Below are 14,500 nucleotides of genomic sequence, written 5' to 3' on the forward strand. Positions count from 1 at the left end.
AGGAGGGAGGGAGGGAGAGTGTGGCAGGCAGGGAGCCTCTGGGGCTCGCTCAGGGCTCAATCTCAATCCTAGGGCTTCATCTCTGGAGTTCAAGATGAAGACGAGATTCCAAGCCGCAACAGACGTCCCAAGGCCACACAAGATCGGAGAGGGCATGGAACATTCACAAGATATCTGGCAGCCAGGATTCCGTTCGATTACCAAAATCCCCGTGCCCAAATGGCAACCCAAGACATATTCCCAAAGACAGCAGCGAGAGCCGCATATGTCCTCACATATTGGGCAGGCTGTCTCGCCATCGCAGTCTGGCTAGACTTGATAACCCTGCGGACAACCTTAGAGACATGCGCCCTGGAACAGGAGACTAGGAAACCAACCTATAACGCGTCCACTATTACCGAAGCAGTGAAACTCGGGTAGCAATGTAAAACCACCCCCGTATACAAAACATGATGCACCCCCTACCGAACAAACCAAGCATCAACCACCCACAGACCCCTCCGGAAGCCCGCCATCTCATTCTTTGCCAGAAAAGAAGGCGGCTGCAAACAAACAAAACGACCACCAGGACCAAAGGAGCAAAACCCCTTGCGCCGGAGAAGAGCATGAAGCTTCCCAACCTGACCCCCAGAGGCCAAAACCAACAAAAACAAGACTTTCAGAAAACAATCCCAAACCGAAGGGGCCACAACAAACAGAGAGGAGGAAAGGAGAGAGAGCACCCTGCTCTTTCTTCTTTCCTTTCTTTGCTCTTACCAGCACAGAGTGGCTGTGCTGGTGAAAGAGCACCTGAAGGTAGGAGAGTTAATACTTGACGACCTTCGAGAAGTTGACATAATGGCATTGCAGGTTTGGAATCAGGATGATAAGCTGATAATTGTAAATGCCTACAGCCCACCAGCAAGCAACACATGGACAAAGGAAGAACTGGATGACAAACAAAACGGCCCTCATAATGGTCATGAGAGAAATTGTTGTACTGTACAAGCAGATAAAGATACATCACAACTGTTGATACTGGGGACTTCAACTTTAAAGCAATAGACTATGAGGCCTACAAAGCAAGAACGGAGGACTTCTGGACAGACAGATCTGTAAACCTCATTCTGGAGACATCCTTGTATCAACACGTCAAGTAAGCCATACATGGACAGCGATATACTAAAGAAATTGTTCACGACTTTTGTTAGGCCAAAGCTAGAATATGCAGCGGTTGTGTGGTGCCCATATCTTAAGAAGCACATCAACAAACTGGAAAAGGTGCAAAGACATGCAACTAAGTGGCTCCCAGAACTGAAGGGCAAGAGCTACGAGGAGAGGTTAGAGGCATTAAATATGCCAAAACTAGAAGACAAGAAAAAGAGGTGATATGATCACTACATACAAAATAGTAACAGGAATTGATAAAATCGATAGGGAAGATTTCCTGAGACCTAGAACTTTAAGAACAAGAGGTCATAGATTTAAATTAGCTAAACACAGATGCCGAAGAAATATAAGAAAATTCACTTTCGTAAACAGAGTGGTAGACGGTTGGAACAAGTTAGGGGAGAAGGTGGTGGAGGCCAAGACCGTCAGTAGTTTCAAAGCGTTATATGACAAAGAGTGCTGGGAAGACGGGACACCACGAGCGTAGCTCTCATCCTGTAACTACACTTAGGTAATTACAAGAATGAGGGAAGGGGATGTTCCGTCATTACAGGGTACAATATTCACAAGGAAAGAAGAAGAAATATTTGACATCCAGCACCTTCCTCCCTTGGGAAAGAGTGATCATGTCCTGTGGGGCATTAAATATGCCTTAAGATATAATTTAGAAGAAAATGGAGACATTGAAACGGTTGTTAAACTCGATTTCAATTGAGGACACCATGGAGAACTTCAAAAAATTTGAATGGGTGTAATTAGATAGACTTGTTGCTAGACAGGGAAGTAAATGAGATGTGCGCCCCACATCTTTAATTACTTGTTTCCTTTGGGGAGCTCTGTTGCATTAATTTTGCAAAATATACGATGAAGGCATCCAAACATTCATACCAAAACAGAGATGCAGGACTAGGACACAGGATTGGTTCAATAGAACTTGTGAGAGGGCCAGAGACCAAAAGACACAAAAATGGAATCAATGTAGGAACAGACCAAACCCCCTAACATTCCAGCAATACAAAGATGCGAGAAACAACTACACGGCAGTGAGGAGAGAGGCAGAAACAAATTTTGAAAAAGGGATTGCAGACAAATGTAAAACAGAACCAGGTCTATTCTATAAATTCATAAACAACAATTTTTTTTTTTTTTTTTTTTTGAGATATATACAAGAGTTGTTACATTCTTGTACAGCCACTAGTACGCGTAGCGTTTCGGGCAGGTCCCTAGAATACGATCCCCTGCCGCGAAGAATCGTTTTTTCATCCAAATACACATTTTACTATTGCGTTAAACAGAGGCTACAGTTAAGGAATTGCACCCAGTCAATCCTCCCCGGCCAGGATACGAACCCATGACATAGCGCTCGCGGAACGCCAGGCGAGTGTCTTACTAATACACACCGGAGACTGCAGGTAAAGGATAATATTCAGAGGTTGAAAATGGGAAAAAAATTCACGGAAAATGAAATGGAAATGTGTGAAACATTAAATGAAAAGTTCCAAAGTGTGTTTGAACAAAAGGACATCTTCAGGGAACCAGACACAATAAGAATTCCAGAGAACATAGAGACACAGTGGAAAGGAGCTAAGTAGGAACAAAGCAGTTGGTCCAGATGGAGTTTCACCATGGGTTCTGAGTGTGCATCTGAGCTCGGTATTCCACTTCACTTGATTTTTCAGGCATCCCTGTGTACAGGAGTCGTAGCAGATGTGTGGAAAAAGGCTAACATAGTTCCAATCTACAAAAGTGGTGGCAGGGAAGACCCCCTTAATTAGACCTGTATCATTGACAAGTGTAATAGTCAAAATATTGAAAAAATAATTAAACCTAAATGGTAGAACACCTGGAGAAAAACTAAGTAATATCAAACAGACAGTATGGTTTTTGATCTTGAAGATCCTGTGAAACGAATTTACTCGGTTTCTATGATAGAGCCACAGAGATTTTACAGGATAGAGATGGTTGGGTTGACTGCATCTATCTGGATCTAAAAAGGCTTTTGACAGAGTTCCACATAGGAAGTTGTGGAACGACCGTAGGCAATTCTCGATACTCAAGTGTGCATGCCAACAGGATGAATGCCAAGCCCCCCAACGAAGAAAAAGCAGTCAGCCAGTCAGGAAGACTCCGGCACCTTGTAACGCACCCAATAAAGAAAAAGAGGAGCCAAACTCAAAAAGAAGGCTTCATTATCGAGGCATAATCCGGGTCTCGCAGGAGGTAAGCCGCAAGGGGCCTCCCACACCTTCCTAGGTGGGATGAGGAAAATGATGAGGAAAGCCAAAAACCTAGAGGAGGGAACTGAAGAACCCAAAGGAACTCGGACCTGAACCCGGGGAGGAGCCGAACTCATAACAAAATCGTGTAGGGCTGTAACAAGCCCCACACCGAGGGTACCAAACACCCAAGCAGGGACCAGTAGGGCCTCAGGCTGCCAAGTCAACTCCTCCCCAGTCTCAGAATCCTCTACGTCAGGACCCGGGGCCGAGCCGTCCTCCAAACCCTCTGCCTTAGGAGAAAAAGCAGAGTCCACCCGAAAAACAGGGATGAAGGGGGCCCACTGGCGTGGCCCAAAAGCTCCAGCAGGAGGACCAGGCTCGAGTGCCTCCGCCACCGATCCAGAAGGGGCACTCCCCGAAGCCACCCGAGTCTCACAACCAGTATATTTCAGCGGGGCAGCTGCGGGGCATCCAGAAAGGCCACCAACCTTGCACGTTGCTGCAACTTAAACCTTGCATGCAATGGTAAAGTTGCCTGCACCCAATATCAGTCTCAGTGAATTGGGTGAATGGAGTACAAGCAACGAACACCACTCGCAGGACTCCAGGTCATAGGTGTCACTGACCCCAACAGGCAGCAAGGCGGAGGCAGACGGTGAGTGTCACCCCAAAACAGGGGGACAGAGCAACCTTCAAACTCACACAAGGCGAGATGGGACTCAGAGGTCTCCTACAGTGGACCACTGAGCCCCAGTGGGGGTTTCCAGGGCCCTTAGGCTGACTGCTAAGGGAAGCCCAGTTGAGGTACTCCTAACCAGTTATCCCAGAGTTACCAAGAAAACAATCTAAATGCTGAACCTCTGTGACGTGTGCAAGCACAGGGACGTAGTGGAGGGCCACCAAAAACCTACCTGTGGTCCTACCGCCACACCTGGCAGACCCCCACCAGGCAAAACAAAACAAAAACAAAAGAAAAACCCCGCAAAAGCACAACGTCTCCAGGAGAACAGAACCGGTTGTCATGCGTATATCAGACAGCTGCACAGTACCTCGCACCCCAGCCAGCGACAAAACTACTTCCTAACCCAAGGGAAAACAGGAGTAAGAACCACGCCAGCTGAACCCCCAAGGGCGGGCAATCACTGAGCAGCGACAGAACCACACGGAGGTAGCTGCTCTTGAACAGCTCATGGAAGATAACCCTGAGCCCGCAAAGACAGTACTTACAGGGCGGCCTAGGGAAGGCAACCCTAGGTGCATGCAGCCCCAGTACTCTTGTGTTACGTCTGGTTACACACCACCAAAACAGAGCAACAACACCGCACTGCACAAAGAGTGGAGCCAGAGCGATCGACTGTCACCAACACAATAGCCTCTTGAACTGAGGAGAGTTACCAGCGTGGAGGTCTGCGACTCCCCCCCCCTCCTCCTCCCGGGAGGAGGGGGGGGGGTTGTGCAGACGGATGCGTGGCGTTTGTGGTGACGTCATACTTGTTTCCTTGGTTTTGATTGGGGAGTTCTGTTGCTAGTTCGGTTTTTGGTTTGCAAATTATTTGATCAGTAGTAGTTTGTTTTGGAATTCCTACCTTTCTGGGTGCCTGACCTGGTAGATGGCAGACAAAGACTGCTTCCAATTACACGGGGGTGTCTTTAGGCCATTGCTCCTCGTGCCTCTCTTGAGGGAGCCAGGTTCTGGCTCTGGTCCCCGGTAGGCCTAGAACTCCTTCGATTGACTGTTGCCACAGTCTAATATATACACATCAGCCCGGTATAGCTCTGGGGAGTGTGACAATAATCTCCTTCAAGAGACTGAGCCTGCTCTTCCCTCCACAAATACGTCGTTACATCTATATAAAACTACTATGGAAGAAATGTCCAACAACGACAACAACACCAGCAAGGTTTGCCAGAGAGCAAAACGTATGCAGCCAGAGACACCTGCTCAGACTCAAACCGCCAAACTACCCGTCTTGCTGCCGGCTCCTCGCTGATTAGTCGCCGGTCTGGCTGCAACTGCACTCGCCCACCATACTACTTGATGTCTGGGGCCGCCACGACCTCAGTCCTCAGAATATTCAGTGCTTTCACACAGTTAACACTTCTCCCTGCTAGACGTAAGCTTTGGCATACGTGTACTAAGAGAGGTGATAGCTTAAAGCCGATATTCCCGCACCTCTCATTTTTTGTATATTGCACTTCTTGTTATTTTGCTCACTTGTCTTAACGTAACTTTTCATTGTCATTTAATTATTCTTATTATTTTGATTGATTTTATTATACGAATTTGTAAGTCCATTTTATTCATGTTTTGTTTATTTAACGTAATTAAAATTCCATTGTTAAAATTTACTTGTGTTTTGTGTGTCTTCTCCTTACCTTACCACAGACGAAGTTCCAGATTTTCTATTTTTTTTTTATACTATGTGACGAGGCCATACCCCTAGCTTTGAACAGCCGAACACCAACGCGTTACCGTCACATATTATATGGAGGCCTGTCCTAGGAGCTTCACTCAGGTACTGGTGCCAAGTGGTAATTAATGGTAAGCGTATTTAACTTTGTTAACGTAGCTTTTCCTATTTTTCATATTCAATTTCATTTTTTATATGGTGCGGTGTATTGTGCATTACGAGAGTAACATATAGTGAAGGTGAGACAACTTTGGATTACGTGGTGACTGTAGGCCGCAGTCATACTCTTAATTGGTCATCTCTCCCTCCGTGTTATTACTCGTGTTTACCATCTTTGTCCCTTGGATATTTCTCATTTTTGACAGATCATCATATTGGTACCCTGGTACTGTGGTCTGCCCCGGGTCAAGAGTACCCAATCTTCTGCAATCTGACTGTAGGAGGACAAAGAGGGCCATAGTTCCTCTAGCTCGAACTTTAGTTGCTGAATTGGGACCTCAGCAGCAGTTCTCGTCACCAGTTGACACCTCGCACCCCTACACGTCAGTCAGAGATGATGATACATACAACGGTAGGGAATTAGCTTACTTTTTCAGAGCACAAGAGTTCGCTAATTCTGTAAGTATCATATTAAATTCAGTAGGAAAAACTTGCTTTATGTCCTATAGAGACTTGGCAAGGTATGCCTACATCCTTGGACTACCAATTTTACTTTTGAGGCAATTTACTGTTTCATTTGTTTTCGAAACTCTGTTTCATTTGTTAGTAGGATTTTCTTGCCCTTATCCTCTTACATGAGTACCGGGTACAAGATTTCCTGCGCCCTTGATTTAATTTAATCATTTAACATCTTTTACTTAACTTTAATTGTTAAAGATCTCACAGGATAGGTACCAGTTGCCACGTTGTCCTGTTTCTGACATTCACTATTGAATATTCGTGTACCTTTATTTGCTAATTTCACCATGTTTCGTCTCCAAGCTTTCCGTGCAAATCCAGCAGGTGAAATAGGGACTTTAAGTCGTGCCAAGAGGACTGAATTACAAACTCTTGCACATGAGTATCAACTAGAAGTTCCCTACCAAGCCAACAAAAATGACCTACACAACCTGTTGCTGGATTACTATTTAGAGCAAGGTAAGATAGACTCTGAAACTCATGAAACTTACTATATTGCAGATAAAACTGACTTGGCAACGATGAAACTCAAACTAGAGCTGGCCAAGATTGAACGCGAGCAGCAAAGAGAAGCAGCTGCTATAAGAAGGGAAGAACACGAACGTGAGGCTGCTTTGAGGAGAGACGAACAAGAACGCGAGGCCGCCTTGAGGAGAGAAGAACACGAACGTGAGGTCGCATTACTCCGTGAACGTGAACGAGTACAGCTTGAAACACTCCAGGAGCGGGAACGCGTACAGCTTGAAACCAAACAACGCGAGTTGGAGATGCAACGCGAACATGACAAGCAACAAGCGACTCTGGCTCTAGAGTGTCATCAACGAGAAATCGCCTTGGAAACTTCACACTTCACTCAACGCCAACAAGCTACTGCCAATCTTCCCGTCAGTTTTAATATATCACATGCAAGTAAGTTAATGCCATCCTTTGTAGAAGCAGAAGTTGATGTGTTCTTTACCACCTTTGAAACCCTTGCTAATCAACTCAGTTGGCCTGTCGACCAATGGGCCACACTTCTCAGAGTCCATCTTACAGGTAGAGCTGCAGTCACACTCAGTACTCTGGCGTCTGAGAATGACTACCCGACTCTGAAACAAGCAGTGTTGGACGCCTACCTCCTCTCTACTGAAAGTTATAGAAGGAAATTCCGTGACCACCTGAAGGCAAGTACCACTACCTTCCTTGAGTTTGCTAACACGAAACGGAGATATTTCATGAAATGGTTGGAAGCAGCACATGTCTCTACTTTTACAGAACTCGTCAACCTGATGCTTGTTGAAGAATTCTTGAGACGTGTGCCGCCTCCTGTCCGCCTCTACTTAGCAGATAAAGAAGAAACTGACTACCTGAAGTGTGCTAAGTCGGCTGACACTTACAGCCTCATCCACCGGCTGACACCCGAACCATCCTCCAGTAAGAAGTCGTGGTACAGTTACGAGAAAGTGAGCCCCGATCAAGCTGGTTCACAACTGTACTGCAAGTATTGTAGACTCTATGGACATACCATAGACAAGTGTGGTAAGTCTCAATACAAGGGAACCACTGACCAACAAAAACCCAAACCAACTCCTCCTAAGTCCGGTAAGCCTGTGATGAATGTTGGTGTTAATGTTAATGATCTTTCTCTTTTCAGTAACCACCTGTATACTGGAACTGTCTCTGCCAACGGTTCAAATCCGGAGGGACGTTTCAAATTGAAGATCTTGAGGGACACAGCGGCTCTACAATCGATCATCTTGAAGTCGGCTGTGCCCAACATCACCTACACCGGAGAAACTGTCTTCATCACTGACCTCACTGCTACCACTCCATACCCTCTCGCCAGAGTCCACCTGGATTGTCCCTACGTGAACGGGGAAGTCCAAGTCGCCGTCAGGGAAAAGCCTTTTCCCATGCCTGGAGTGCAACTTCTCCTAGGCAACGACTTGGCAGAAGACCTGCAACCGACCAACCTGATCGTCATGGACAAACCCCAGGTGTGTAACTCTGTGCCAAGTAACCCTATTCTAGAGTATGTTCCAGTAGAGGTTCAAGAGAGTGATGAAGTTTCTCCTCCGGTTCTCGTGACCACCCGTGCACAAGCCGCACGTCCACAGCCAGCTGACTCTACTGCTACCGCTGTCCCTCAAGACCCTCTGAAACTCCCCCCGCATCTGACCAAGTTGGAGTTCCGTAAGTTGCAGAGGGAAGATCTTACTTTAACACCATTGTTTTTCCAGGCTGAGACTCAACCCGACAGTATTCCTGGGTTCTTCCTAGAGAACGACTTGCTCTACCGCAGATATAGACCCAGTAAACTGAAGGAGGAGGACGATTGGGCCAACATCGACCAACTTGTGATTCCTACCAGCCTGCGGCCCACTATTCTACACCTGGCCCACGGAGCACTCTCCCACTACGGCTTCAACAAGACTTACCATGGAATTCGTCAAGACTACTACTGGCCAGGTATGGTAAATAGCGTCAAACAGTACGTAAAACAGTGTCATACATGTCAGATGGCAGGCAAACCGAACATCTCCATTCCCAGAGCGCCACTGATTCCCATACAGGTGCCTGCGGAACCTTTCCACAGACTCATAATAGACAGTGTTGGTCCTTTACCTCGGACCAGTTCGGGTAACGCCTACATCCTAACCATCCTGTGTCCTACCACCAGATTTCCCATAGCAGTTCCAGTGAAGAACATCACGGCTGCTACGGTTATAAAACATCTATTGAAGATCTTCACTCAATACGGATTTCCCAGGGAGATTCAGAGCGACTGTGGTACCAACTTCACCAGTGATCTCTTCAAAAGGACACTGGAGGAGTTCAACATCAAACAGGTATTGTCCAGCCCCTATCATCCTGCTTCACAGGGTTCTCTTGAACGTAGTCATCAGACTATCAAAGCACTCTTGAAAAAGTTTTGTAGTGAAACCTCTAAGGATTGGGATAAGCAGATTGACCTTATAATGTGTATTTACAGAAGTCTCCCCAATGAGTCCCTAGGAGTATCTCCTTATGAGATGCTCTACGGCCGTAAGTGCCGTACTCCCCTTAAGGCTTTCAAAGACTCTCTCCGAGATGCCACCTTCAGTGAGCATCAGAATGTGCCCCAGTTTCTTCAAAACCTTCAACACATTCTAGAGAGAGTCCACCGTTTTGCCCATGATAATCTATTGAAAGCCCAGGAGAGAATGAAGACTCATTACGACCAGACCAGCAAAGTAAGAAAATTCAAGCCGGGAGACTTCGTCCTTGCATACTTCCCTATCCCAGGTTCACCTTTACAAAACAGATTTTCAGGACCCTACCGCGTCAAAGAGTGCAGGAATAACAACAACTACGTAATAGAGACTCCAGATAGGCGGCGGAAGACCCAGCTGTGCCACGTCAACCTCCTGAAGCAATATAATGGTACTCCTCCCACTGTCCTAATTAACTATTCCACCTTCACAGAACCCTACATCCACAGTGAGACCTTCCCAGCTTCTCCTCCCGAAAGCACTGACAAGGAGTCAGCGCTTTCTAATTCCGAAATCCTTAATGATCTTCCCAAATACTTTCAGGATAATAATCGTGCTCCTTTGCCATATTCTAATTCCACTCTCACCTCGTCAGATAAGCCCTTCATCCTCCATGTCGACGCCAGTGGTACCGACGTTGGTGGTGTCGTGATGCAGCAACGAGGCGAGGAGAATACACCTGTCAGCGACTACTGCTACAAGGAACTACGGAACAATTGGCAAGGAGCTACTCTTCCTCATCCTGAAGCTCCAGCACTTCACTCCACACCTGAAAAGTGCTCGGTCCACCATCAACACGGACCACACCACCCTACACCTCCTGCAGCACGCCCACTTCTCATCTCAACGTCTTCTACTATGGGCTTGCTAACTGCAGAAATTCAACCTGGAGACACGCTATACCAAGATTCCGACAACATCTTAGCCCATGATCTCTCCAGAGTTTATGAAGTAGAAGCGACTCCATCCATTACTCCACCACATAACGACGTACTTCTTCCAGAACCGCAGGCTTCGGGGGAGAGTTGTGACAATAATCTCCTTCAAGAGATTGAGCCTGCTCTTCCCTCCACAAATACGTCGTTACATCTATATAAAACTACTATGGAAGAAATGTCCAACAACGACAACAACACCAGCAAGGTTTGCCAGAGAGCAAAACGTATGCAGCCAGAGACACCTGCTCAGACTCAAACCGCCAAACTACCCGTCTTGCTGCCGGCTCCTCGCTGATTGATCGCCGGTCTGGCTGCAACTGCACTCGCCCACCATACTACTTGATGTCTGGGGCCGCCACGACCTCAGTCCTCAGAATATTCAGTGCTTTCACACAGTTAACACTTCTCCCTGCTAGACGTAAGCTTTGGCGTACGTGTACTAAGAGAGGTGATAGCTTAAAGCCGATATTCCCGCACCTCTCATTTTTTGTATATTGCACTTCTTGTTATTTTGCTCACTTGTCTTAACGTAACTTTTCATTGTCATTTAATTATTCTTATTATTTTGATTGATTTTATTATACGAATTTGTAAGTCCATTTTATTCATGTTTTGTTTATTTAACGTAATTAAAATTCCATTGTTAAAATTTACTTGTGTTTTGTGTGTCTTCTCCTTACCTTACCACAGACGAAGTTCCAGATTTTCTATTTTTTTTAATACTATGTGACGAGGCCATACCCCTAGCTTTGAACAGCCGAACACCAACGCGTTACCGTCACAGGAGCCATAGGGGCTCTCCACAGAAAATAGTTCCAGACTCTCTCCCCAGTCTGTTTTTTCTGCTGCATTTAACCATAATATTGAGCGCAAATGACAGAATGCAAATTTTGCACATACTGTACAATAATACTGTAGGTGAATATAGATCCTATATGTATAGTCCACCCAGCAATTATACCATTTGCCACACTTCTCAACCCTGTCTCCTAAGAGACAAGCATCTTTGTACATGGTCAAATCCTCAGGGAGGGATGAAACAAGGAGAATCCTCAGGGAAGAATGGAACATGGAGAGTCCTCAGGGAGGAAATCATTCACCATTTTTCAGTGAACAACCTTGTACAATCGACACAACATGGATTTGTTAAAAACAGATCCTGCCTTACAAGCATGCTCACATTTTTGGAATTGGTAACCAGCTACTCGGACAAAGGCTTTCCGTTGGATGTAGTATACATGGATTTTGCTAAAACTTTTGATAAAGTATCACATGAAAGACTGGCAAGGCCCATGGAATAAATGGTACAATATTAGAATCGATAAAACAATGGTTGAAGGAAAGATAACAAAGTGTCGTGCTAAATGGAAATGAATTTGATCAGAGAAATGTGCTAAGTGGGGTCCCACAGGGGTCCATTTTGGGGCCAGCCCTTTATGTTATATACAACAATAACATAGATGAGAATATTACAAGCCACATCATCAAATTTCCAGATGACACATAGATTTATGGTAAAGTAGGAAATTATAATGATATTGAAGCCTTACAAAGAGATCTACATGAAATCCACAAATGGTCAGAAGATTGGCAAATGCTTTTTAATTAATATCGACACATGCAAGACATGCATGTGGGGCATAACAACCCACGCCACAACTATTAAATTAATAGCATTACATTACAGCAGATCGATGAAGAAAAAGGACCTGGGAGTCAATATCAACCACTCATTAAAAGTTGCACAACAGGTGGGTGCAGCAGTCAGAAAAGCTAACCAAACTCTTGGGATAATTAAGCATACTTTTGACTATAAACAAAAGAAGGTAGTGACTCAATAGTATAAATCTCTGCTGCACCCAAATTTGGATTACTGTATCCAAGCATGGAGACCTCATCTTCAGAAGGACACAGCTGCTCTGGAGAAGGTGCAATACTTGGCCACAAAAGTCCTTCCAGAGCTAAGTCATCTCACGTATCAGAAATGTCTCAAGGCCACAGGGTTAAACAACACTGAAAACCAGGCATGAAAGGGCAGATCTTATTGAAACTTTTAAAATACTGAACAAGTTAGAGGATGTTGATCCAGACATTTTCTTCAGAAGCTCAGATGTAACACGAACGAGGAACAATGGCTTCAAGCTCAGCAAGCCACAATGTAGGACTGGGAACAGATGCTTTTTCACCCACATGGTTATTAACCCATGGAACTGGCTATTCGTCGAAGCTGTAACTGCCAAAACTGTGCTGAGTTTCAAAATATCCCTGGAAAAGATCATGAAGGCAAATGGGAGGACCTTCGACAAGCTACTGGCTTCCTGTCCTCTTCGAGGCCACTTGGGTTAGTTGCCCTCAAGTAACACCCCCAGCAAGCACCACTACTAGCTCACAATAATACACAATTACATTATAAGACATATTAGCATCAATATTATAATAACTGGATAAGAATGGTTAAAATCAATCTATGATCTGAACTGCATTTTAAAGGGTAATAAATAGAAATGCACCAATGTATACATAGGAAACCATTCAAACTGATTTTATTGGTATAAATACTGGAAATGTCCTCAACAGTCAGACTGATCAAGATTTCAAGTATAATGGTCGTTAACCTAAATGACCCAGCAATGCTCCCGTTAACACCGGTGGAGTACTGGAAATTTGTACTCCCGGATAGTCCGAGAATCTGGAAAATTATTCCTAGATGGGAGTACTGTACCAGTGTTATACAAACAGTAGGCAGGTTCCTTCCCCCATGTGATAGTAGAAGTATAAAAGAGAATTACATCAAGACATGAAAAAAAGAACCTAAAGATAAGCAGCTCAAGGAAGAGCATCTCAAGGAAGAGCAGCTCAAGGAAGAGCATCTCAAAGCATAAGAGAAAATATCACAGCACCTGGAGACAGATTGATACAGCTACAATTAGATTTGAAATGCAAAGAGGTGAAATGAGAGAAAATATGAATCCTTTACGAACATCATTCAAGGCTTACATTGTGGTTCTCTATCAAGAAGTTCTTGAGCAGCTTCTCCAGCGTGCTGTTGAGTCCGTAACCTTTTAATAGCATTTACGGCAAGGTTGAGGTACACCATACGAGATGAGGCACGCTTGAAACATATACGTTCCTCGGCTGCAGCCTATAAAGAAAGCCATATATATTGTAATGCCCTTACAACATGTATTACTCAATACAATATACTGTATAAATAACTTGTTAATTTTTAACGTTCACAGTAACATAATAATAATAATAATAATAATAATAATAATTATTGTAGTATCTATGTATCTATCTAATAATACCTGCCTACCACCTCCTCCAAACTAAATGCAAGACCACTGAATTCAGTGTACTGCACATTAACATCTTGCATGCTGGCAAAGATGCAAGCAACAATAATAAACATCAATTCTATCACAATCATCACAGAGTTATTGTAACTGCACAAATAAGAGGTATTATAGCACCCGAACCCAACAACCCCAGAGGGGAGTGGGGAACCCACAACCAGCAATTCAGTAACCCTAACAGAGAACTGCAACACACACCCACCTGCCACTCCAAGTCCGAACCTTACTGACACCCTACACAAAGGGGTAGAGAAGATTCAGAGGTATGCCACCAGACTAGTCCCAGAGCTCAGAGGTATGAGTTACGAGGAAAGACTACGGGAATTAAACCTCATGCACCTGGAAGACAGAAGAGTTAGGGATACATGATCACCATCTAAAAAATTCTTAGAGGAATTGACAGGGTGGAGAAAGCCAAATTATTTAGCATGGGCAGAACATGAACAAAAGGACACATGAGGAAACTTTGTACTTAAAGGAGCTATACACATATTAGAAAGAACTTTTTCAGTCAGAGTAATAAGTATCAGACATCTTTTTCAGTGTCAGAGTAAGCCCCTGGAGGCCAAACCCAGCAGTCACGAGACGGAAGGAACGTCCCCGAAGAACCAGAACAGCCGACGAAGCCAAACCCAACCCAGCGGCGGGTAGCCCAGCATGGCAAAGTTCAGGCTACCACACAAACCTTCGAGCAACCGCCTTGTGACTCGGGAGCCCCTCAGAAACAGGCGAAGCAGA

The 14,500-nt window shown here is 44.9% G+C and overlaps 1 protein-coding gene across 1 annotated transcript in view; it reads right to left on the minus strand.

Annotated features, from left to right (window-relative positions):
• LOC138357610 (serine-rich adhesin for platelets-like) overlaps positions 1-14,500 on the minus strand; it is a 159,563-nt gene that overhangs the window by 59,522 nt on the left and 85,541 nt on the right. The window contains 1 exon segment of the mRNA XM_069314602.1: positions 13,404-13,548. Within this exon segment, the coding sequence (XP_069170703.1) occupies positions 13,404-13,548 (145 nt within the window).

This window comes from Procambarus clarkii, chromosome 79 (assembly GCF_040958095.1).
Source record: "Procambarus clarkii isolate CNS0578487 chromosome 79, FALCON_Pclarkii_2.0, whole genome shotgun sequence".
Classification (NCBI taxonomy): domain Eukaryota; kingdom Metazoa; phylum Arthropoda; class Malacostraca; order Decapoda; family Cambaridae; genus Procambarus; species Procambarus clarkii.